Raw genomic sequence first — 25,448 nt, 5'->3', positions numbered from 1 at the left:
GTCTTCTTGATTGAAGACATGCTTAGAATTTCTTACATTTTTATGCAGAAAAGTTGAATCGATATGATTATGAGATGACGTTTCCGTCATTTTCTTAATTAGGACATTTTATTACACAAAATTTAGTATATATTCGAATTAGTTTAGTGTGTAAATTCATATTTAATTTTTTATGTTTTTAAAATCCGAAAATTCATGCTTGGAAGTTTATGTAAGGTCTGTATATAAGATAGAACAGCATTTTCAAACTATAAGTCGAAAAAAGAAATGCTAAATACACATGTTCGCACTTTAATACTTTGTTTGTTTAATAAAGAGAAAAGAAATGAAAAGAAAAAGAGTATATAAACAACGATGCATTCTTATTTGTTTAGTTTAAACGAAGGTAAAAAGAAAATGAAGTAAAGAAAAAGGAAAAGCTTACATTTAAAAATAAAATATCAAAATTTCCTTTTATTTTGTTATTATTCCTTTCAGTTTAAATACATTTTTTTCCTCCCTCCTTATTTTTGACCTGTTACACAAAAGGAAAAACTTTAATAAATGAATATTTAAAAACTTAAAATAAATTACACATTTTTGGCGACAAATTTTAATTTTTCATATAAAAATTAATATAATCAAAACAAATATTAATATTTAGTTATAAATAGATGATAAATATAAGAATATTTAAGAAAATATAATTTTTATGCATGATAAATAAATAATAAAATATGAATTTTCTGTTAATAATAACTTTAATAAAAAATAATATTCCAAAAAATCTATTTAAGCTAATAAAATATTTATTATATTTATTAAAATATTTATTTTTATAATAATTAATTTAAATTTTATTCTTACTGTTTATGTCTTAACCGTCTTACCAGCATCAATTCAATACTTGTATTACAGTACATTGTTTATAAATAAATTGTTTAAACATATGTATAATAGCTTTTTAAGTAAAATATGAATGTTTTAGTATATATTAATAAGGTGTTATTAATCTCTACCTTTTAAAGTTAATTTTAAGTATCTATAATTAAAAAGTTTTTATAAAAGAAATACACATTTATTGTATTAAAGTTATAAATATAATAAATATTTTTTATTAAAATTTTACTATTATTATTTACTTATCTTTAATTATAAATATTAAATTTAATAATTTTTATATTTATAATTATGTTTTGATATATTTTTGGTATAATTTATACCGTTAATGTAGATCACAATAGCAAGTTTAGATGTAATTTGTATTTTTAAAAGTTATTTTTTTAACGAGTAAATATTTATTTATTAAATGAGTTCAAACACGAGTATAAATTTTTTTTAACAAATTTTATAATTATAAATGTCACATTATTTAATTTTATGCATATTAATGTAATGCATTTATCATAATATTATAAATAAAATTAGAAAGACAGTTTAATTTTTTTTAGTTAAATAAAATAATAATAATTTTTATAATTAAGATTCAAAACTATTTTTAAATATTTTTTCATTTAAGTTATATATTATACTTCAATCAGCATTTCTGTTATTTTTTATGATTAAGATTATTATTATATTAATGTTCATATTTTATTAAATTATCAAATAAATTAAATTAAAAAGTTGCATTTAAATTAACTAAAATAAAAATAAGGAAGTAAAGTATATGATTAATGAATATCTAATAAGTAAAGATACAAGTATTGAATCTATTACCCATGCAATGTCTTTAAGAATGGATAGTTTTTTTTAAATGCAAATATAAAATGGGTGCTGCGATATTCAATCTATGGCCACTCTCTCTCTCTCTCTACAATTTACAGTGTTTCTCTCTCACATAAATACAAACTCTGACTCACTCACGACTTCCTCAAACCTCTTCTCTCTTACTCTCTTCATTTTAAACACAAAACCAAACCCAACACCTCACACACACAGATTCGATTCGCATCGCGTAAAAACTATTTTTTTTTTATTATTAATTGTCTTCCATTTTCGAATCTCTTATATAACCAAAACAACAGAAAAACACAAACATAAACACACAGAAATAATAATAATGTCCAACACAATGCAACAACCCACCTTGGATTCAAAACGACTCGATCCCAGTTCCACCGTCAACGGAAAACCAACTAACCTCTCCGGCGAGCTCTCTGGGGCGGCGAGAATCTCCAGACCGGGCCACCGGAGATCGGTCTCCGCCGGAGCGCCGTTAATCTACTCCGGCGGAGCGAGTTCGAGTCCAACATTACTCCCGAGCGGTAACATTTGCCCCTCCGGGAAGATCCTGAAACCGGGTTTACCCTCTCGCGGACCCAACCGAACCGATGTGTTGGGTTCGGGGACAGTGAACTACGGGCGCGGTAGCATAATGCGAGGGTCGGGTGCTAATCATGTGGGTGCAGGTGCATCGGCGCTTACGGTGAAGCGCGCGATGAGTGGCTCCGATCCCGAGGAGGTGAAGAGGTTGGGGAACGAGTTGTATAGGAGCGGGAACTTCGTGGAGGCGTTGGCATTGTACGATCGTGCCGTCGCGATTTCGCCGGGGAACGCCGCTTGCCGGAGCAATCGTGCGGCGGCGCTGACGGCGTTGGGGAGGTTGGGGGAGGCGGCAAGGGAGTGTGACGAGGCTGTGAAGTTGGAGGGTGGTTATGCGAGAGCTCATAAGAGACTCGCATCTCTTTATCTACGGTAACGGAATTTTGGATTTGAATTTGGTTTTGTGTGATTTGGATTGGTTTTGTTGGAATTGGGAATTCTGTGTAGGTTTGGGCAGGTTGAGAATTCGCGGCGGCATCTCTGTCTCTCTGGGATTGAAGAGGATGAATCTGAGGAGCAGAAGTTGTTGTTGTTGGATAAGCATTTGAAGCGATGTGCAGATGCAAGAATGATTGGTGATTGGAAGAGGGCACTTAGGGAATCTGAGGCAGCCATTGCTGTTGGTGCTGATTTTTCCCCTCAGGTAAGTTCTTCACTCATGACATGAAATAAATGTGCCTAAGATTTCGGATTTTCCAATGGTGGATGTTGTCTCTGTTGGAGATGTAGAATGTGTTTGGATAACACGTTAATTAAGTGCTTATTCAAATAAGCTCGTATTACTTGAAGGATTATCCAGTTTGAAAAAGCTTTGAAAATATGACTTTTATAAACATTTTCTAATATTTTTCGTTGATGATACAAGTCATTATAATACTATGAAATAATCAATTTATCTCAATAAGTTTCATGACATCAATTTATACCATAAATTTGACCATAAAATTTATTAATATAAACCGAAAAATAACTTATTTTAAATAATTTATTGAAATAAGTTACAAAGAACTTACGAAAGAATTATAAGTTATTTTCATAAATTTTACATAAAATTTTCTAAACACATCCATAATATAAAATTATTCATGTATCTTCACTTAATGATATTAAGTTTAGGGATAGTTGGTTTGTGATATGGTAGAGTATGTGACCAAGTATAAAACTTAAATTGCTCTAAGTTTTTAGGATAGTTGGTTTATGATAATTTTTCATTGGGCTAACTAGTTGGATTGTTACAGATTGTTGCTTGCAAGGCGGAAGCTTATTTAAAACTGCATCAACTTGAGGATGCTGAATCGAGGCTCTCAAACATGCCAAAGTTGGAAGGGTGTCCTCTACCATGTTCTCAAGTCAAGTTCTTTGGTATGGTTGGTGAAGCCTATGTTCATTTTGTGTCTGCGCAGGTTGAGATGGCATTGGGAAGGTAAAGACTAAACACGTTGGACTTGAAATATAATACTATGTATATTTTTTTATGAATGAGTTGTGAAAGAACGATGAATTGTTTCAGGTTTGAGAATGCTGTCGCGGCAGCAGAAAAAGCAAGCCTGTTAGATTACAGTAATGTTGAAGTGGGTAGGATTGTAAATATTGTTAAAATGGTGGCAAAAGCTCGTTCCAGGGGCAATGATCTTTTCAGCTCTGGCAAATTTTCTGAAGCTTGTTCTGCTTATGGAGAAGGCCTTAAGTATGACAGTTCCAATTATGTTCTATATTGCAATAGAGCTATTTGTTGGTCTAAACTTGGACTGTGGGAACAATCAGTTCAAGATTGCAATCAAGCTCTTAACATTCAACCAAATTACACCAAGGCTCTTTTCCGCAGGGCTGCATCAAATGCAAAGGTGAATCCACTAGCAGTGTGCATGTGTGGTTGTGTTCATTGTTGTTTTGTTCTCTGAAGTTGATTCATTCTCATTTTTTAAGATGTATAATCTTGTTGCAGCTTGAAAGATGGACAGAAGTTGTTAAAGATTATCAGGCATTAAAACGTGAACTCCCTAATGACAATGAAGTTGCTGAGTCTCTTCATCAAGCTCAACTAGCATTAGAAAAATCTCGACAAGTGGTATATGGTACCAAGTTTGGAGTTGAAGTTGAAGAAATCTCTGCATTAGATAAATTTAAAGCTGCCATTGCATCTGCTGGTAATTTCATTGATTCTTTCAATCTTAGAACATTGGCCCATCTTTTTCCTTGCTTCATTTATGCAATTTTTTTAGTGAAAATTTGTTTTTTCAGGTGTTTCGGTAGTTTATTTCAAAGAGGCATCAAATGAACTATGTGAAGAAATATCTCCATTCATAAATACATTGTGTGTTAGATATCCCTCTATTAAATTTATTAAGGTACACAAATAAGTGGCTTCTTTGTACTTCCTAACATAATTATCGTATCTAATATCTATCTAATTTTCTTTCAAATTTAATTGAAGGTGGACGTGGAGGAGTGTCTGGCAATAGCAAAAGCTGAAAGCATAAGAAGTGTTCCAACTTTTAAAATTTATAAAAATGGAGAAAAGGTGAAGGAGATGATCCGGCCAACCCATCAGTTTTTAGAGGATTCAGTAAGGAAAAGTAGTAGTAGTCTCTAGATACCAGAATTCATACATATTATTTGCATTCACATGCACCTAAATCCAATAGCAATATTGAAGAAGGTGCTCCAAAATTGCACCAAACCTTGTTAGTTCAAATTAGGAATCTCAGTTTTCCCTGTGATACACACAGCATTTCACCATGCTTTTTAGGCAGGACAACCTCAGAGAAATAGATGTTAGTCAACATTTTGAAATCATATATGTATATCTTTCTATCCAGCTTCTGAAGAAGTGCTTCCTATTTCCTTTCCTCTAACCCAAAAATGATCTTCTTCCCTCCATATCTTTTGTTTTACCACACCAGGCTAAGTGAAAATGCTGCAACAAACATACCATCGTATTACAGATAAATGTTAGTAATACAAATTCTTTTAACACCTGATAATTACAAAGTTTGGTTTGGGGTTTAGAAATGTAAAGAATCGATGTAGTAAAAATTGAAAAAAGATCGAAGCCACAGGAATTATTTCAAAATCATATTAACCGTTGGTTAAGCTTTCTAAAGCTCTGTTGCACTGTTTCAACTGGAGAACCAAACATATATATTTAATGAATAATACTAGCACCACGCAACATACTTTTTATTATTATTAAAAAATTTATAAAAATCACGTGAGTTTCGTTCTTCTTATTTTAAATTAATATACTTTTTAATTTTTAATAAATTTTGATCAATAATAAAGAGTGTATTGTTAGCATTTCTATATATTTAATACATTTGTTGAAATTCATGGAGAATCATAAAATTAATTAGGTCTCTAATTAAAAAAAAGGCAGGAAATATTTGATGCAGTCTCCAAGCGAAACCTGCGGAACATAGATTTGGTCCCTAAACATTTTGTAATTGACGTATTTAGTAGCTCATTGATTTAATGCAACTGGACTTAATGCTTTTTATCTTATTAAATTTAAATCCTATCTTATAAATCGTTCTTATTATTGGATAAAAAAAGTATTGAATGTTTTTATTTTTTAAATAATAAATATATGTACTTTATTCATTATTTATTTTATAAAATAGCAGAAAAATTATTAGAATGAAACAATAAAAAAAAAATTTCACCCTTCACTCTGTGTCTTGTCTCTCTTATCCTTCGTTGAAAAATAAAATGAAATTCTGTGGCGATGCCTTGCCAACAAAGCAACTCCCAAGACCAGCAAAAGATTTACACAAAATCTTGACAAAATTTGATGAATTTTTATCTATCTGAATCACACTCCTTAAATGGTGGTGCAAGCATGCTCTATTAGAGCATTAAATTTTACGTTTACATTTCTGGGATAAATTTTAAAGAAATTATTTGTTCTGTCAGTGCTTTTTTGGCAGCAGGGGAAAAATGCTTGTTATTTGGCTATACCTATAATAGAGTATCCAATTCGATTTAATTAAGGATTTGATAGTACTCAAACACCGATCATTCGCTGTTGTACTTGTAATATATTTAGGCCTGCTTATGTGTATTAATGTAAATTAATAAATCATTTGGACATTTTTCTGTTATTTAGCTCCCACTGAAGTAGATCGGCTATAAAGAATGACGCTGGATCCAATTCCATCAATTTGGTGCGATCTAATTAAAAATTTTGAATTAACTCGAAAAATTAGTATTAAATAAAACACAACACAGTCAATCATTACCAAATTTTTAAAATCTGATGAACCTATACCGATTTGCTGCCCTAGTTTTTCTTTTTAAAATATCGTTCTTATTAATTAAGGCATTCTTATTTATTGATTTAGGTTGGATGAGTTGAAAATTTTTAATCTATTTAAATTTACTTGATTCTTCTTTTGTTTTGTTTTAGTTTTTTGTCAAAACTCTATCTAACTTGATCCTGATCATCCCCATCCACCAAGATCCATGATCATTTTATCAAATCTGGTTACCCAGTTTCATTCAAATTCTTTAAGAACTAGAAAAAATGGAAAAATCCCCCTTACTACTTTGGGAAGGCAGTAATTTTGTGTTACGTTTGATAAATGAGGACGTGTGTAAGAGTTTTCAGAAGTCAAAGTCTTTCATATCATATCAATTATTATTTTGCATAGAAAGCTTGAAAAGATAGATAAACAGAAACAGCAGATATTAAAATTAACCTTGATATATAGCTGAATTAAGTCCTATCACAGGAAGAAAAAAAGTAGAGAAATCAAGCAATTATTATCATTGTTATTATTTCATGCAAGCTTATAAATCTATCTATATTGCTTGATGGATAATTGATATTAATATAAATTACTGGCCAGCAGCGAAGGCCTCAACTGGGAAAGTCTTGGTGATACCAGCAAGACTCTTGAAGTGAATCTTCCCAGTTGGAGAGTCATCAACAGTAATCTCACTCACTGGGGGCCATAGCATAAGCTCTTTAGCCTTCACCCCCTTCAACTTTTTGATCTTCTTCTTTGAAATATAGCCTGTGATGCCAGTGTCATAGCTCACCAACTTGTTGATCATCTTGAACTCATGTTCCACCTTCTTCTTCTGCACGATCCACATGTAACCTGTGCCCTTCACAAACCCAACTTCGATCACATTAGCTAGAGGAAGAAGCCCAGCTGGAAGATCAAACTCTTGGAGTAGAGAAACTGCCATTTTAAGACCTTCTTCATGCCCTTTCTTCACAATACCTCCTTCCTTTTCCGTCATTGTTGATGTGTAAGAGAAAATTGTGATTTTGTTGCTTTGGAATCTTAGTTGAATTGAGAGCTTTTTGCTATGTGTGTTTATATGTAGGTTCTGCTTATGAGGGATAAGCTTTGTGCTTTGTAGAGATCGAAGTAGAATAGTGGATTTCTTTGTTTGTTCCGTCCAATATTTTCTTTCATTTTGTTTTTCTTTACCACCTTTCTCAACAAGTAATTGTTTTGTAGAGTATTGTTGTAGTGAAAGTTACATAGATTTTGTAGGATGTGGGTGTGATTTTCGAGAAATAGTGATTAAGGTGGAGAGAAGTGCAAGACGACATAAAGCCGATCTGAGCAACCAATGCAAACCATGGAATACTCGTTACTGAGTGTTGGGTGTATAAAAAATTATGTTTCTGATTGTGCATGTATTTGATGATGGAATAGTTGCATCCGTGGTTTAGGGTACATCTAATTTACAGTCCACTATAATGGGCTTTGATGCAATTAATTAATTATATGAAATAAAATTGAGACTTGTATTTAAGTCAATCCACATCTACATTTCTAGATCCATTTTTTCTTACATTTGTTCTTCATCCCTTCTTTCTTTTTATTTTGGCTTAATTATATTTTTATTTCTTATAAATATAAGATATTTTGTGATAAGTTTTTGTAAAATTTTTATTAAAATTTAATCTCTAAAATATTAGGAAGTTAGAATTTAATTATTGTTGTCAACTCTGTTAAATGCTGATCAAACAAAAAGTTAGCTTAGTACTAACACATAGCATGTTATATCATTTATTTTATTATTTAAAATAAATATTTGTAAAAAAGTTTTTGAACATATTTTACATATTTGCAAAAAAAACTTTCTTTTTCCTCCCAACTGTTGTTCGCAATCTAACACTAGCAAGTGCACTAGGATTGCAGTAAGTAATGAGTAAATTTAAGATTCAAATATCGTCTCCACAGGAAATTTAAGTTTCAAGTATCACTTCATAAAATTATAACCATTTGAGCTTTTTCGAAATTGGAAGAAGAGTAGTAACATGTAATAATAACAAACCAGAACAATTAGGAGTAAAAGAAACTTGAGGAAATAGAACAATGAACAAATAATTATGTGATAACAGAGGGAAAAAACATAGTTAGGGAATTGCTTCACTAAAACTCCAATGCTTAATCAATAAAGTTCTGAATTAACAAGTAATTGGAAAGAATGATAATCAGTTTCACATTATATTATTCAGAGGTTAATTCCTCAATTTAGTGAACCTGACATTCAATTAAACCATTCTAATTCCTTAGATATGATTCAATTCAATATTGCTTTAAGTGTAAGAAACCAGAAGATTGCAAGATCAAAGCCTCTTATCCCTAAGAAAACTATAATCTCGGTGATTGGTTCAGATCTGAAGAACAAATTCAATTTCCATTGATAAAAGTTTCTCTGAATTTAGTTAATCAAATTCCCATTCAATTTCCACGTGAAGTGCAGAATCAATCACTCAATCTATTCCAAAGCTTGAAATTCAGATCCAAATCAATTCAACATGTTCGTTTCAGATCTACAATCCCTAACTATGAAGAAATTACACAGCCATGACAGTAGAGAAAGAAAAAGAAAGATAAGAAGAGAAGAAGAAACTCAGAAACGCCATGGAAGCTTACTCCACTCCAATTCCTCTTCGTGAAGCTCCAAGATTCGAATCCTCACTCCTCTCTCTCACTTCCTCTAACGAGAATCTAACTAACAAAACTAAAAATAAAACTGAACTCCTAAAAAATCTGCATGTTTCTGTTATTTATAGAATTTTTCAGATTTGCGTGTTATCACTTTAATGAGAAATAGTAGCCACGCAGAAGGTTTATGGTTGCGTGTTAACACTTTTATGAGAAAAAGTGATCACGCGCAACTTTCCTGATATTGAGGGCTCTCTGAAACTATCACTCTTGCTGATAAAAGTGACTACGCAGAGCTCAAGTGGTTGCGCATGATAACTCTTATGAATAAAAGTGATTATGCGCAACTCGTCAGGTTGAAGGCTCTTTGGAACGTTCACTTTCGCTGATAATAGTGGTTACGCAGAGCTTTTCCTGATATTTGCCTCTCTGGAACGCTCACTTTTACTGATAAAAGTGATAACGCCTAGCATGTTGAGTCTGAGACTTCACAGGATCTCTCACTTTTCCTAGCAGAAGTGATAACGCCCAGGCTTTCTTCTTCTTTGAACTCTGGAGTGATCACTTTTACTGAAAATAGTGATCACGCCCAGTCTGCCTTTTCTTGGTCTTGTGTTTTTGGAGTCCAGACTTGCTTCTTTCTTCTTCCTTGTCATCAAGCCTCCATTTCCATGATCCTTGCTCAATTTATTCCTTCAAAAACAAGATTAAAAACTTAATTTTTAAGCAAAATTTTTACAATTGCTAAAATAACTACATATGTAAACAAACTTCAATTCCTTCTCTTTTTTCTGAGTTTTTCTACTTTTTTCATATATTTTTCTTATTAATTGTGTTAGAATTATGCTAAAATATCAATAAAAATATAGATTTATCACCAACCCATCTCTTTAGGAGCACTACAACCCTACTGTCAACCTCCAACCTCTTCACCCCAACTACTCCAACCCAATTTCCACTCTCAACTTTTTCCTCTAATTCCACCTCTTTTTGGCACCCCTTTCCCCATCTCACCCCACTCTTTTCCAGCACCTATTTTCCACTTCCACTCTTCTCCTATCCCTATCTTGCATCCCTTCTATCTCCCTCTTCATTATTTACCCTAACTCTAACCTCCACACCTCTCTCGTTACCAAACTCCCAACCCCTCCTCATATCTTAATCTCAACCCAACTCCAACTCTCATACCCTTTCCATCTTTCTCTCCACTACTCACCCTAACTTCAACCTCCATGCCTCTTCTGCTACCCACACCCCTCCCGTTACTAAGCCCAAACCCCTACCCACATCTTATCTCAATTCCAACTCCAACCTCCACACCTCTCCCATTATCCGCACCCCTCCCGTTACCAAGTTCTAACTCTTACCAACATCTTAATTCCAACATAGCTCCAATTCTCGTGCTCCTTTATCTCCCTCTCCACTATCCATCCCAGCTCCAACCTCCACACCCCTCCTATTATCCACACTTCTCCCGTCACCCAACCCCAACTCCAACTCCCATACTCTTCTCGCTACTTAACCACTCCCCGCATCCTAATTCTAACCTTAGAAAAAAAAACATATACTTTTTTTATATGCAAAATTTTAAAACTCTAACTTTCTTCTGCTTCTCTTAAGTAAATAATTTTGAATGTGAGTATGATCTTAAGCTTGTACACATGCAGAGACCTTGCTAAATCCAACACAATATTAATAAACATAAAAGTGCATTATATTGATAATAAGTATTGTGAAAAGGATGGAAATTAGAGTTGGATTTTGGTGGAGTGATGGAAGTGAGATAACAATTTAGGGGAGGTGGAGAGATTGCATTTTAAGGAACCGAGGGAATAAAAATGTGGGGAAGGAAAAAGAGAAAGAGAAAGAGAAAGAGAAAGGGTGGAGGTAGGTATAGAGGTGCAGGGAGGGGGAAGGAGAAGAGGAGGAGTGGGGTAGTAGAAAGGAGAAAGTAAGATGATGAGTTTATTTGTAATTTATGTAAAATGTGTTTAGGGATTAATTTATAAATATTAATTTTAATTAATAAAAAATTTAAATAACATGGCAAGCCATATACTATCACGTGTCAGTGCTGAATTAGCTTTTCATTTGTTAGCTCATAACTTAACAGAGAAAAGTTAACGGCAAAAATTAAATTCTAACTTCTTACTATTTCAAAAATTAAATCCTAACAAAATTTTTTATAAAAATTTATCATACAATACTCAATATTTATACGAATCAAAAATATAATTAAACCTTTTATTTTTATACCTCTCTTCTTCTTTTTCTCTCTTCTCCACCCATTTAACCAATCATTTTCCTAAATTAATTTCCGCTATGAATAGAATAGAGGTTTGGGTCTGATGCAGGCCCATTAGATTCATTTCCATTTCCTAAATTAATTTCCGCTATGAATAGAATATAAGTTTCATTTTGACAATTTTTTTTTTACTCAAAATGCATGTGTATATATATATATATATATAATTTCATCTTTTTTAAATGCTTAACTCTCATAACGAAAGATGCCAACATCTAGTTGTTGCCTACCTTGGGCTTTTCACCAAACTTGTCATAGTAACTTCCATGTCTTTGTGAAAGCAGATGATAATGGCATTTCAGAACTTGCAACATGATGGGCTGTTTATGTATATGCAATTTAAGGCGGCAGAAGCATTTGCGCTTTAATACAACAGGTAAGCTTAAAAACATCATTCTTCTTTCTTCCCCAAATTCATGGATGATATAGAGAACAACAATTGATTGCTATGTTATTATTAGTTATTTTTTTTAATAATAAATAATTAATCAATTATTACAAGCATTTCCCAATAAATCATTTCATATCATACTTTATAAAATTAATTTAATTATTATGAGAGCTGCAACAAGTTACATAATGGTTACTCCCATCTTCTCCAACTATAAGGTCACTTGATTGTCTCCTCCGCGTAAAGCTTTTCTAGAAACAAGTGAACGATGGCAAATCCAGTGAAGCTCTGGCAATGGACTTATATTCTTCAAGTTTTTCCAATTCCGTTGACGTGAGTTTCTGTTCATGCAAGCAAAACATATAAGGCAAATGCTAAGTAGTGCTCCCTATGGGCACAGGTTAAGGAACCAAAAGTGGAAGGTTTTTGTCAGACAAATATATATATATATATATATATATATAAAATCTACTTTCAATTCTTTAACTATTACTCTTAGGGTTAGTAAAATTCAACAAATAATATATTAGAAGGAAAACACTTAACCTCTGGTTGTTTTCTACTTTCTAATAAAAAATACACATTCCAAAATAAACTTACGACTTTGATTGATTTGGACACACGTTGTAATTATGTTCATTGATTTAATATTTCTATTAAAATCAATTTTATCCAACTTTAAAACAAATAGGCACAATAGATATGATTTTGCAAATGATCATTAAATTTCCCTAAAATATGAATAATAATGTTTAATGCATCTTTTCTCTTCATCGTGAGCTCTTGGTTGCAACAAAACAATAGCCTCCAAGTTAGATGTTTCCATCAAAAAGATCATATCAGTACCTTGTTATCCCACGCTCTTATGTAGCCAACAAGATAGATTTGCATGTGCTGCTTAGAATTAAGGTCACTGTTTGCGTCAATAAGGCAAACATGCTGCAAAATCAGCCCCAAACAATCTCCATTAATGACAACCATCAGCGTGGTCAAAAGGGAATAAGCATCATCACATAATCAAGGAAAGGATCAACCTATAAAAATGTCTATGGTTCGAGAAAAACAATGCAGTTGTCCAGACTATGAGCTTCCATTCAAGTAAAAGAAATCAGGGTAAATGTGTAATGGAGCAACTCATTAGAATTTTGAGAAGACACGAGCACTAAAAGGTGCACCAGAAGTTCCTGACTTGTACTAAAAAAAGAAACTGTCGAGTTTTATAACTGATTACTCACTATTTTTCTGGAGGCAACACACGAGAAGTCCCAACTAATGCTAACCAATATCTTGAAGTTCCTATCCATATCAACCTTGGCCCAACCGAAGAAAAGCCCAAAAACTTGATCAGGGAGATCAAATTTTGTATTCTCTGTATTAAGAAATAAAATTTATCATATTGATGATAAAACCATTTTAAAAGCTAAATTTGATGAAATGGTTAAGTCAGCTACTTTATATATACGGAGATTAGTACATTCCTACTGAATTTGAAACTTATGTTATTGGAGATGACTTTTAAATCTAATGCAATAAACATATAATTGGAAACATGAAAGCTCATAAAGGCAAAAGTGTTTTGCTCATGTTACCAATTTTATGAAATGAGAAAGTCTGTTGTTTCACAAACCTGTGGTTTCCTGTAGAGATCCAGTAACATACAAACCACTTAGATGAATTGGTTCAATAGGCAATGTGTTATCTACCCCTGACAACATTAGTTTGAAATTTTTTTATAGGAGAACACGGTGTTTGCAGGAACCAATAAACAAACTTAGAAACCATAATGTGAATTACAGTCATCAAAAGGTGGAAGACCCCATAGCTCAGGTTGAAACTCCAGAAGTGAATGAAGAACAGCATTTGCTATCCCATAGCAATCAGCTTCCTTTCGAGATGGAACAGCCACTACCTTCATTTTTGCAGCATTGGCTGCCTTGACACCAACTCTGTTGAGTACATTGGACAACATGAATTATATGCAGAAAATATGATTAAATATTAAAAAAATCTGAGTGAATGCACAAAAGGTGCGTGCAGATGCTGTAACACATTGTAACGGTGAATAAAAGCAAGGAAAGTGATATGCTCAATATCCAAGATGGATACCTAGTGGTAGAGATTAACTCTGCTCAACATATAGAAATCCCTCAAGAACCACCTATGCTTATAAAATTCATCAAACGTATCTTGGGGCAAATACTGGATCATGAATAGTGTATGCATTATTATTTATTTATTTTTTAAATAATGCAGTTCAGAATTCGTAGTCAATGTCTCCTAAGACCAACCTTTATATATGCAGGTAATCCCAATAATAAAGTGACTAAAAATAAGAGGGATTGCAAAAGGTTGGACTTCATTTATGATGTTCATTTCAGCCAAAAGTGGTTCATCTAATTGCATAGGGTCACATACACACTTCTAACATTTCACACCTTTTGCACTCAACAGTCATCCACATTTATCTGTGTAAGCCTCTAGATTTGGATATGGCCAAAAGATTGGTGGATGGTATAATCCATTATAGGCTTCATCATCACTGGTGGTACAGTGAGCTCTTCATTTGGGATCATTCTCTGGTTTGAATTATCTAGCCAACTTTAGATGGCACACAGCAATCTGACCCCAGAAATAGAAGACCATCCTTGGTCAAGATTATAATTTACCGTCAGTTTGTCATGCAATCAAAATCTTGTAAAGCCATGAAGTACTCCAGGCCAACTGATTATAAGTTCAATAAAAGACATAATAGCAAATGAATCATATACAATCTGAACAAACTCTGGCAGACTTACAAGGAATCCTCAATCACCAGGCAGTTAACAGAATCTACACCCATTTTCTTGGCAGCTTCTTCAAATCTGCAACAATCAAACTTTCTCAGTACTGTGATAAAATTGGATGTTTACTTGACTGAAAAAAGTACTGTTCTACAAAACAAAAAGATGTAAAAACTGAAAAAATGTTGGGAGATCAGGATTCTGGAGAAATCATGTAATGTAATTGCATGCCATTGAGATAATAGCAGTCAATTTACTTTTAGTCATGTGAACTTCTGTTAAAATTCAGGATGCAGGAGACTTATTTGCTACAGGGAAAATATTACAGTTCTTCATTGCCAGTAGAACCATTACTATTAAAGGTTTTAAATGTTTCCTAAAAGACGTATCAGAGTCAAGGTGCACAAGTTTACATATAGCAGAGAATCTTACAAATACGGTGAAGGCTTCCCAGATTTAACCTGGTCACTTCCTACAATTACAGGAAAGCTTTCTTTCCAGCCTACAAAAACCAATTATGATAAGCATCAAATATGAAGTTTTAAGCAGGAAACATTATGTCAATGAGAAGGCAGAAGCATTTATGACCCAAAAGAAAGTACAAAAGCAAGTAATACAAAAAGGTGGATGATTTCAGGGCGCCTTTCTAAATCAAATTCTTTAGCCGGGACCTACTTCCAAGCAATTGACATTTTCTCAGCCGCTAGTCAGCCACACTGACTAGTCAAATAACATTAAATTTTCCCTGAGTAAATTGATCAAATTTTGGATTAGCATTTCAATTTTAAAAAAAAAAAAAAAGCACAGCTAGGGAGTAAATATTTATCAGTTGGAGAGCATGCTTTCTTAAGTATATATAACTGTTAATTATTCTTCCAAATTCTATTTTTTATATGGATTATGGATGATTCATTTTAATTTCATTAGGCTAATCATTTAATTGATTACAAAACTTGAAGCTAAAAATTAGAAAAGAATTAAAGCTATGTTGTTATCTATGGCAGAAGTTAATTAGAAACAAGTACCTGTCTCTACATATAATTTAACTTCTCAGAAATCAATTCTGAAAGTAGTAACTAGTATGACTAGCTGATTTGAAATTGAAAAACAAAATAAAAAGTCAATGCTGAACAACTACGAGCTGGTCAACACTACCTTTATGATAACAAATTTTCGCATCTATGTATTCTCGCAAGGAATTTGAGGCAAGAGCCATTGGCACTCCATTTTTCTTGAGGTGTTTGATAAGACGGTTAGCACCAGGCAATGCTTTGGCCTCTGCCCACCTAAACCAATTTATTATTCAGTGCATGTGTAAGTAACTCAAATATGACAGAGTTGCCTACAGTTTTGACTTCAATTTTTTGTAAAAAAAGTATTGAATTACTTTAAACAGCTAAACAAATCACATTTATTACTAATTTAACAACCTAACAATGGTGTTGAACCGTATTCAACCTTCCATTCCATACAAGATATCATCATATCAGTCTGATCTCTGTTACATTTACTATAGGTAACTGGGGGGAAAACACAGGAAGAGGATGATAATGTTATTATTACCTTTCCCTGTAGAAAGGAGTGATTTCTTCGATGAATTGGTCAGGTGTCAATGGAAGTTCATAGTCCTTAACAATTATAGCTGCTGACTCCTTCTGTGTCATCCCAAATCTCTTCTTCTTTTCCTTCTCCCTGTCCAATTCTTTCCCATACTTCGCCAAAAACTCATTCAATACACCCCTCGATGCGTTTTCTGTACACCAATCACCAACACACATGACAGATGGAAAACATAAATTCTCACGCACCATGGTTAAGGAGAATAAAAGGGGTTGGGGAGAATACCAGTGTCCAGAAGCGTGCCATCCAAATCAAAAATGACAGCCAAAACCTTGGCTTCACCATTGCAAGCTTTGAACTCACAGCAGCAGCTCATATGAAAACCAAGTTTAGGGCTATATAACAATGGGAGGTGGATGAGAGGAACACTGTCCTGTAAATACTACACAGAATTCAAGAACACTGTTAATGGATATCCAACTTGGAGGCATTCCATTCTATTCTACGATTAAGAATGTGCTTGTATTCAAGTTTAAGTGCGATTTTGAATTCACATTTGAAGATCTGTAAACGTATATTTAACGCATAAACTATTCCTATTAGCATTAAAGTAATCATGAATTCATAGATATATAAACGCGAATCCAAACGTGCGACAAATGATCATAGATTCACCTTTACTTCAACCTATTAGTTGTAATTTGATTTTTCATTGTGTTTAAGGATCTATCAAACAAAACAAAGAAATAAAAGAGTCAGAAACAAACACAATCCGAATGGCATAAATCATGTGTTTCAGAGACCAATCAAATTGAAGAGCATCACCTGGTGGTGGTTGGAGGAATCCGAGTGGAGTAAAATCAAAGTTTGCTGCGTGATATCATATTCTCAATCTTCTCCGACGCAGAAAGCATAATTTATCAGCCTTAGGTAATAGCGTCCCCAGCATGATCCTGTGGATATTCCATGATTCCATATACTCCCTTATATTATGAGAACGTGAAACAATCTTCGAAGAAATCTGGAGATTTTGCTAAGATCAAAATAATAACTAAAAATTAGTTTTCTTAACGTGTAAAAATATATTTAATAAAATCTTACTACTATTAATTTTTTAAACCCAATTCCTATATCTGAGGTTAATATTTTTCATTGAAAATTAATGAAATAAATTTAAAATTTTCATAATTAATTATAACTGTGTATATATTTTACAATAATTTCAATAACTAGTTTTTTAACTGCCTCAATATGTTTAATTATGAGTTATTGCTCTTAAAACCATTGTTAAAAATAATTTTAAAAAAGAGAATTATTAGTATTATTAACTTCTTTGCTATGAGTTTTAGTTTCTCTTGTGTTGAATATTTAATTTAATTTTATAATTTATTTGTTTAATTTAATCTTATTTAATATAACAAAATATTTATTATTAATAATAAAAATATTTTCTCTTTAAATTTTTTAATTTATTTAATTTAAGAACATCGATATAATATATTTTAAAATTTTTACTCACATTATTTCATAATATTCATGTAATGTACAAAAACAAATCATGAGTTAAATAAAAAATATAATCCCTCAAATTACATGGCACAATCACACGAGTGTTGATGATAATGACCTATGCACAGCTTGGTAAAGAAAACTGATTTGGGGGCCCTTCATGCAAATTACACGAATAGTTCACCAGTTAGGTAAGTTTAGACCAATTTCCATTCATGATTCTCATTCAGTTTTGAAAATAGTAGCTACATACGTACGAAATATGATCAAGTGAATCCTCTACTAGAAAACTAAGATCACGTTTGGGTTTGGATATAATTTACGAGAGCAGTATTTTTTTTTCCAAAAAAATTAATTGCAGTTTCACCAAGCTCTTAGTAATAATTTATTTTCATCACAAAATGAACTATTCAAAATACATTTGTCTATTTTCCAGATTACAACATCAAGCGCTCCGAACAGCCACATCACTCTTATTTGTCCTCCACAATTGGTGGCAACAGAATTGGCAAGGAATGGAAGTCAAGATAAAGTGATTATGGAAGAATCAATATCGAATATATAGCAGTATCTCCATATAAAGTTGCAACATTTCATTGGTACAGAAATACACCATAAACAATCCTCATCAATCAAATCCCCCGGACAGGAGGAAAAAGCCTAGGAATGAAAGAGGCCATTTTCCAGACACCACACAAATAAAAACATACCATAATTATAGCACAAATGAGTATCTTTTCCCCTATCGGGAAGTATGGCTGATCAACAATAAACAGAGAGAGAAAGAGGAAACAATGGAACCTATCTCTAGCTAATACACAGATAAGTAATCAGCCCCCATGTTTCATTTCCAAACACATGCGTCAAATCCTATGGAAGTTGTCACCAGCCATCAGCCTCACTGCAAAAAAGAGTAATGAGATGAATAAACTAAAGCTAACAAAGCAGCAACAAAATTGAGTTTAATTTTGATATACTGTTAATGTAAAAATTTTAGTTACAGACAACCAATTAGATAACACCCTAAATTTGACTTCTAAAGAAGATATCACAAAAATTAAGATTTTAAATGATATGACAATCCATCATTAGTTAAAAGTGTTAAAAGTTTTATACTATCAATACATTCCAATTAAATCCAATGAAATTATGGCTACCAAGTACAAAAGAATTACTCACCTCTGCATCCTCACCTCCACCAAGTTTGGCAGTGCCATTCACTTTCTGGGCATCTTCTGCAACATCAAGTGAGAAAAATAGAGTAAACATTTATAAAATAGAAGCAACATGAACATGATTCTCACAATTAACAGCCAACGAAAATCAGTGATTCCACAAATTATACTATAGAAATAATAAAAAGAAGTTTACTATAAGTCTTCCAGTAAGAATTACCTCCATCCTCAGGGATGTCAGAAGTCCACAAAGTCAGGTTGTCCCTGAGAAGTTGCATGATCAATGTGCTATCTTTGTAAGACTCCTCATTCAAGGTGTCAAGCTCTGAAATAGCTTCATCAAAAGCTTGCTTTGCAAGGTGACAGGCTCTGAAAAAGAACACAACTTTCCACATTAAACAGAAAACAGCAATATGCAATCATAATCCACGCTAAGAATCAAACCAACAAACCTTTCGGGTGAATTCAAGATCTCATAATAGAAAACTGAGAAATTTAAAGCAAGACCCAATCGGATGGGGTGTGTGGGGGGTAATTCAGCCTCCGCTGCAGTGGTAGCAGACTGCAATAAAGAAAACATACTAGTTTTATGTAGGGGATACAAAGATAAAGTATTCTGAAGAGGAAAAATCCTTTGAATAACAGCTCTTCCAAAAATCATTTTGTTAAATATATGCCAGAGAAAAAAAAAACATAAGGAAACAAGCAGAACAGATGGGACTAAATAAAAATGAAAATATTGATTCAATCCTAGGAAAAAAGAAGTACAAAGATTAACACGTTCTCTTTTTCCAAACACATCAAAGTTGATCACATCAAATATAGAACAATAACTGGCAGTATCATCAATAGACCTTAAAGCAATATACTAGTTAAGGAGCAACGTACCCAGCATAAAAATGGGTTGGTGAGTCAAAGTAGAAGGGTCAAAATCATGTAAACATATTAAACATTTTTTTCTCAAGCCACAAGAGTTATCAAATGTCAACAAAAAGGTTTGAAAAAGAAAAAGAAAAAAAGGGTCAAAACAAGACCATAAATGAAGAGCAAAAGAATCCTCTTTAGATCAATTGCTAACAGGCAATGCATATTTTTAATGAACCCAGTAAATAACCATCCATAGGACAGAACCACATGAAAAACATCAAATGAACTGTAAAAACAATAAATTTATAAATTGCACCTCATATGCTTTCATTGACTGATCAGCAGCTTCCTTCTTCTCATTGCCTGTCTTAAATTCGGCAAGATAACGATAATAATCTCCTTTCCTGCAAGCAGAATATTTGAACATCCCACAATCCACTTGTGCGAAACAAAAATATAGCACTAAAACAAAACTTGTGGCATAGAATGAGACACGAATGCTCACATCTTATAGTAAAACACAGTGGATTCACCAGCTGCAGCTGAAGGAATAAGGTGTTCATCAATCACTCTCATAACATCATTACATATGTTTGAGAGCTCTGTTTCAACCTTCTGCCTATACTCCTTAATACGTTTTGCATTCACTTCATTTCCTTTTGTTTCTTCCTTTTGCTCTATGGAAGACAGGATCCTCCAGGACGCTCTGCGTGCACCAATCACATTCTTATACCCAACAGAAAGCAAATTCCGCTCTTCAACTGTCAATTCAACATCGAGATTTGCAACCTTTTTCATTGAATCCACCATCTCTGTCACGAAGAGATGCAAGAACAAAACATCATTAATCAAGCTTCACATCAGATAAGATCAAAGAAAGAACGAAAACATACACCTAAGCATCACACCACAACTTTAACATGCAGTACAACAAAATTGAAGTAGCCATTCAGAAAACAAATAATGAAAAACTATATTCCTCTAAAAAGGACCCCAAACCCTTACCGATTCCCTTTTCTCTGGTCTCCTGGCAATCATAGTTACACTAACCAGTAAATAGTAAACCAATTTGACTAAAACAGTTTAATTTTTTCACATCGATGTGCATGCATGAGTGAGAAACACAGAGAATCTCAAACCTTCGTATCGCTCAGCCTGCTCGGCGAGCTTGGCGATGTAGACGAAGTTCTCGCGATCCTTGGAGGAAGCCATCGCCGATCTTTTCGAAATTAGGGTTTGGGAATTGTGAAATCTCTTTCTCTCTCTCTCTGATTCTTCTTGCTCGAGGTTCTGTAGAAAAGAGTGGGGGAGCGAAATGTCGAACGAGTCCCTGTCTTTTCTTCATTTTGACTTTATGGTCCTTTTGTGCTCGACATTGACTCTACGGATATGCTTACGTGCGTGAGAGCAGAGACTAAAGTAGATTTCTAACCAGTGAATGGGATCCACGTGTCGTGTCAAATCTTGGGTAACATCTTATGACCAATGGTATCGTGCCGCGTCTCACTCAAAGGCCAATCATGGTCTTGCGTTTCTTTTGCCTTTTATAACTTGTGAATTTTCGTTATTTAAATTGATTAATGTTTTGTCTGAGTGAGGTGATGTGCACTTCAAACTCGTGTTTTGTCTTTGTTTGTAGTGAGTGCTGTTGTCTTTGATCTTTCCCTATTCAGATGATGCTTTGTTTTTCAAAGACCCTGTCAACGTTATATCATTGTTTTTTTTTTTCATCACTTTTCATATTTTATATTCTTATATTTTTTGTTTTACATAATTATATAATTATTAAAAAAAATATTAGGAGAGTTAAGGATTGTCTATTTTTTTATTTTAAAAAATAATTTTCTCTTTTTTAAGAGTTAAAAAAATAAATTTTATTTGTCAAAATGAGAGTTCTTAAAAATTTATTTTTTATTTTCAATTTTTAAAACTAAAAAATAAGAATAGCTTTAAAGTGTTTTTATTTTTTTTATTTTATCATCTTAAAAATATTTTTAAAAATTAAATTAACGAGCAAGTTTTATTTTCATTTTTTTTTCTAAAAATCGTTTTTAAAATTATTTTAAAATGTAATTTTTTAAAATTAAAAACCAAAAATAAAAAAACAAACAAATTTTTTTTGTCCATTTCTCTATTCTCCTAAAAACAGGTATTGAGTAATTCATTGTCTTAAAACTGAGGTTGGATGGATCAGTTTGACTGGATGATCTGGGGACAGGTAAGCATTTAATCCATTCAATTTTAAAAATTAGTCAAACTAAAAACTTAAAAGAGAAATGGTTCACAATCAGTTAAATCAATCCAAAATCGATAAAATAAATGTAAAAAATGCTAATAAAATCAGTTTGAACCGTTCATGTTTTTATTTTTAATTAATTTTTATTTTTAAAAATAAGTAAATTTAATTTCATTGACTGTAAAAATTTATGTGTAATTTTTTATCTTTTTTATATAAAATGTATAATGTGGTTTTTTATATTAATGCAGTAATTCTATTATTGTAATTTTAAATATTAAATATTAATTTATTACTTAATATAATATATAATATTATATTATCTAATCACAAATAAATTATAAATAAGTAATCAATTTTTAACTTATATTACACAAGATAAAAAGTTATATATAATAATTTTTTTATATTGTAACATTTAGTACTCTTAATATATTGAATTTGCATTGAATTATGTAATTTTTAATAAAAAAATTGTTATATATAATTTATTATATGCGTAATATAGCACAGATTACAAAATTTTATGACTAAATATATTTGTTAATTCAATAAAGGGTTTAATTTTAAAGACATTATAATTATCAGTTTTTTTATAATTTATAATCTATAATCATATAAAATATTTTCTGTTTTAATAATGGTTAAATTTCACATTTAATAAAAATATTAAATATATTTTTTCACTGAATTTAATATATAATACCATTTATTTCATTATTCCCTACATATATAGCCTGGTTGTGCATTACATACAAAATTTACTACGTGTCTTTTTTTTTTTTTCTATTAAATTTGCCCTTTTTAACAGTGAAAATTTCAAAGTTCGCTTCTACAGAAGCCAAGCAAATATATATATAAAACTGAGTTGCCAGAATTTCGTTAATAACGAAATAAATGTAAGAGTGTACGCAAATCTGATTAGTAATTAACGAAAATCTTATGTTAAATTTATAAATATAAACGGGTGAGTAAAAAACATTGCCCCGTGAGCATACTATACAGATTTTGTTTGTTCAGTTAGGACTTAATTTAATTTTGTTTTTAAGATTGGTGAGATGGTGCAAACTAACAGGAATTGGAAACACTAATTTAAAAATAAAATAAAAAGCTACATTATACAATAAATTACATTCTTATTTGTTATTTAATTGAATTATTTTCTACTTATTAATCATTAATAAGTGCCTACACTGGTTTTCAAATTTTAAGGGAAAAATAAATTACAAATTTAAAATGTGAGATTTTAACTTTAAAAAATTTTCAGTTATATTAAAGTTTTTCTTTAAAAAAAGAGCTAAAAGAAATTAAATCCAATTTTGTAGTGAGAGTATGAGACAAAGAAACTTGCTCCAATGACTAACCCTCAGTTTCCATCATACAATATTTTACTGTGTTTTTAACATGGAAACTGTCATAGAAAAGAAGAAACGTGACAGGAATAGGAACCCCAGCAAGTCAACAATTAGTGTGTATGTTTGTAGAAATTATTATAAATATGAAGAATATTATGAGAGTGATAATAACTAAGTCATGGTGGTATCACAATGACAGAAATTATACCATTACAATCGGATATAGACAAGATTTGTGGTGTAGATAAAGATATAATTGATGGTAGGAAAGCGAAACTTTGAAAGAACAAAAATATTAAAATACGTATGAGCCTATCATGTAACAGCATGAAAGAACCTCTTGATATAATCTAACTTGTAAAAGAAAATGATACACTTGGTAATTCCATTTTTTTTCATGAAAAAATAAATTTCGTGATTTTGGTTGTCAATTTGTTTTGAGCTTTTTAGGTCAACTTTTGGGCTTTTTGAGTGAACTAAAGTTGAACCAATTTAAACAAGATGGGCTGAGTGGGCTTTCTCCATTCCTGGCCAAACCCAATCCCATGCCCGTTTTCCTAGCTAATATAAAAGAAACAGTTGACCCAACTAATATCAGAATTAGAAATATGTCATAACTTTTAGAGCCAAATAATTATAACATAAATAAAGTAATAGAATTGTGGAAGCAAACATAAAAGGTAAATGAAAAAATCCACAAAAAGTTAATGACAAAAGTTAATGAAATAAATGAAGGTGTACATCAGATGACATCACCAATTCTCATACTTTATTCAAAATCATCATTATTTCTAGAGCTAAATAATTATACTAAAACTAGCTAGTTGACTTTAATGTGATGACGGACTCCATCATCATTAGTGCACTTCCACGTTTAATTGAAAAAGAAGCGAAGTTACAAACTTGGATCACTCGAAAGAAAAATTTCAAAATGGGATAAGAGACTTGCATTATTACATATATTTTAAATAATAATGCTCCATAAACTTTATATTCAAAAAGCCTATATTGTTTTGATTGGTATGATCACCATGACATGATCACATAATTGCACAAGCGTGAGGATTGTCATCACTAAAAGTAGCACCAGTTTGATGGCTAAAGATGGAAGATTGTGAGGGATAGTTATAATAGCGAGGGTCACTGCTATCATAACCATGCTTGTAGTAGTTATAAGATGAGGAAGGTTGAGAAGCATAGTAGGTAACAGGGCCATTGCAATGGTGCTGTTGAAAATATTGGTTCTGTGACTCCATTGTGTAAGGAAGCTGCCATAGTTCAGCCCTACGCCCAGTTTTTCGAACCGTTTTCAGAACCTGTTTTTGGTCAGCATAGCCATTCACAGTCACCTTTTGCAGCTTCATGTCTATTTCAATGTTATCCACACCTTAACAAAATCATTTATACATAAGAACAGACACAAGAATTAAAAGGGGTATAAAAAAATAGATACATGAATAATTAGTCCATTGATCAAGAAATTGTAAATTTATAGATTGATACCTTTAAGTTTTTGTAGTGCATTTTTTACTTTGTCTTCGCATCCAGGGCAATCCATGTGTACTCTCATCTCTATGATCTGAAATAAATTAGATAAAGAAGGAAACATTGATTTAAATTAATCCTCATGCACATATATATACAACCTATATATCGATCCAAGAAAGGATTGTTGTTGCTTACCGTCATTTTTTTCACTTTTGTTGAGGTTGTTGAATATGTTGAATGATATTGATGTATCTCTTTGTGAGAGTTTAGAAAATGCAACCCAATACGGCGATAGTATGAGTTTGCCTCTAGCTAGATATATATGGGAATGCTTCAATGGATGGGTGCATGTGCCTCATCTTTGCTGGTTATGGGATGGGTTCATTTTTTAATTAGATGAAGTATTGTTTAATGGTGTGAAACCTTATTGCACCGACTAAAACTTATGGGTATTGTGATGAGAATGGAAGCAAAGGGGAAACGTTGCTTTATTGGTGGAAAAGCCACCTCAATATCACATGCATTAATGCCACTTAAATTATGTATATAGATCAAAGTCGAATT

At 32.1% G+C, this 25,448-nt stretch overlaps 5 protein-coding genes across 6 annotated transcripts; 1 reads left to right on the top strand and 4 right to left on the bottom strand.

Moving 5' to 3' along the window:
• The first annotated feature begins 2,053 nt into the window (after positions 1–2,053).
• On the top strand, positions 2,054–4,897 carry LOC113855883 (inactive TPR repeat-containing thioredoxin TTL3-like). Its single transcript, XM_027487513.1, has 7 exons — positions 2,054–2,676; positions 2,752–2,947; positions 3,543–3,727; positions 3,815–4,148; positions 4,250–4,451; positions 4,546–4,652; positions 4,739–4,897. The coding sequence occupies exons 1-7, from the start codon at positions 2,054–2,056 to the stop codon at positions 4,895–4,897; spliced, it is 1,806 nt and encodes a 601-aa protein (XP_027343314.1).
• A 2,243-nt stretch (positions 4,898–7,140) lies between these two features.
• LOC113855882 (uncharacterized protein At5g01610-like) lies at positions 7,141–7,551 on the bottom strand. Its single transcript, XM_027487511.1, has one exon. The coding sequence runs from the start codon at positions 7,549–7,551 to the stop codon at positions 7,141–7,143; it is 411 nt and encodes a 136-aa protein (XP_027343312.1).
• A 4,538-nt stretch (positions 7,552–12,089) lies between these two features.
• LOC113853570 (bifunctional riboflavin kinase/FMN phosphatase-like) lies at positions 12,090–16,651 on the bottom strand. The gene is made up of 10 exons (XM_027484009.1): positions 16,540–16,651; positions 16,258–16,447; positions 15,850–15,980; positions 15,127–15,196; positions 14,710–14,775; positions 13,709–13,860; positions 13,542–13,619; positions 13,150–13,283; positions 12,761–12,853; positions 12,090–12,255 (listed from the first exon to the last, which is right to left on the bottom strand). The coding sequence occupies exons 1-10, from the start codon at positions 16,628–16,630 to the stop codon at positions 12,166–12,168; spliced, it is 1,095 nt and encodes a 364-aa protein (XP_027339810.1). The 5' UTR covers positions 16,631–16,651; the 3' UTR covers positions 12,090–12,165.
• A 1,652-nt stretch (positions 16,652–18,303) lies between these two features.
• LOC113853571 (14-3-3-like protein D) lies at positions 18,304–21,131 on the bottom strand. 2 transcript variants are annotated; one of them, XM_027484010.1, is made up of 7 exons: positions 20,945–21,131; positions 20,311–20,617; positions 20,122–20,209; positions 19,391–19,500; positions 19,159–19,307; positions 18,943–18,998; positions 18,304–18,664 (listed from the first exon to the last, which is right to left on the bottom strand). In XM_027484010.1, exons 1-7 carry the CDS (start codon positions 21,015–21,017, stop codon positions 18,662–18,664), a joined length of 786 nt encoding a protein of 261 aa, XP_027339811.1. In that variant the 5' UTR covers positions 21,018–21,131; the 3' UTR covers positions 18,304–18,661. The 2 variants fall into 2 exon arrangements, with proteins under 2 accessions (XP_027339811.1, XP_027339812.1); XM_027484011.1 differs by having other exon boundaries at positions 18,340–18,664; positions 18,943–18,995; positions 20,945–21,122.
• A 3,305-nt stretch (positions 21,132–24,436) lies between these two features.
• Positions 24,437–24,969, bottom strand: LOC113856529 (heavy metal-associated isoprenylated plant protein 28). Its single transcript, XM_027488375.1, has 2 exons — positions 24,900–24,969; positions 24,437–24,783 (listed from the first exon to the last, which is right to left on the bottom strand). The coding sequence occupies exons 1-2, from the start codon at positions 24,964–24,966 to the stop codon at positions 24,437–24,439; spliced, it is 414 nt and encodes a 137-aa protein (XP_027344176.1). The 5' UTR covers positions 24,967–24,969.
• Positions 24,970–25,448: the final 479 nt, after the last annotated feature.

This window comes from Abrus precatorius, unplaced genomic scaffold (genome assembly GCF_003935025.1).
Source record: "Abrus precatorius isolate BTA unplaced genomic scaffold, Abrus_2018 Scaffold11, whole genome shotgun sequence".
In the NCBI taxonomy this organism is placed as follows: Eukaryota; Viridiplantae; Streptophyta; class Magnoliopsida; order Fabales; family Fabaceae; genus Abrus; species Abrus precatorius.
This window is presented reverse-complemented; position numbering and strand designations above follow the sequence as displayed.

Coding starts and splice junctions, on each gene's coding strand:
- LOC113853570 (XM_027484009.1), bottom strand. CDS start 16,630: ATGAGCTGCTGCTGTGAGTTCAAAGCTTGCAATGGTGAAGCCAAGGTT. Junction 16,448..16,539: donor TGGCACGCTTCTGGACACTG/GTATTCTCCCCA, acceptor ATTGGTGTACAG/AAAACGCATCGAGGGGTGTA. Junction 13,284..13,541: donor ATCTCTACAGGAAACCACAG/GTTTGTGAAACA, acceptor TTCTTAATACAG/AGAATACAAAATTTGATCTC.
- LOC113853571 (XM_027484010.1), bottom strand. CDS start 21,017: ATGGCTTCCTCCAAGGATCGCGAGAACTTCGTCTACATCGCCAAGCTC. Junction 20,618..20,944: donor GCAGGCTGAGCGATACGAAG/GTTTGAGATTCT, acceptor TCTTCGTGACAG/AGATGGTGGATTCAATGAAA. Junction 19,501..20,121: donor AGTCAATGAAAGCATATGAG/GTGCAATTTATA, acceptor TCTTTATTGCAG/TCTGCTACCACTGCAGCGGA.
- LOC113856529 (XM_027488375.1), bottom strand. CDS start 24,966: ATGAGAGTACACATGGATTGCCCTGGATGCGAAGACAAAGTAAAAAAT. Junction 24,784..24,899: donor TGCACTACAAAAACTTAAAG/GTATCAATCTAT, acceptor GATTTTGTTAAG/GTGTGGATAACATTGAAATA.
- LOC113855882 (XM_027487511.1), bottom strand. CDS start 7,551: ATGACGGAAAAGGAAGGAGGTATTGTGAAGAAAGGGCATGAAGAAGGT.
- LOC113855883 (XM_027487513.1), top strand. CDS start 2,054: ATGCAACAACCCACCTTGGATTCAAAACGACTCGATCCCAGTTCCACC. Junction 3,728..3,814: donor GTTGAGATGGCATTGGGAAG/GTAAAGACTAAA, acceptor GAATTGTTTCAG/GTTTGAGAATGCTGTCGCGG. Junction 4,149..4,249: donor GGGCTGCATCAAATGCAAAG/GTGAATCCACTA, acceptor ATCTTGTTGCAG/CTTGAAAGATGGACAGAAGT.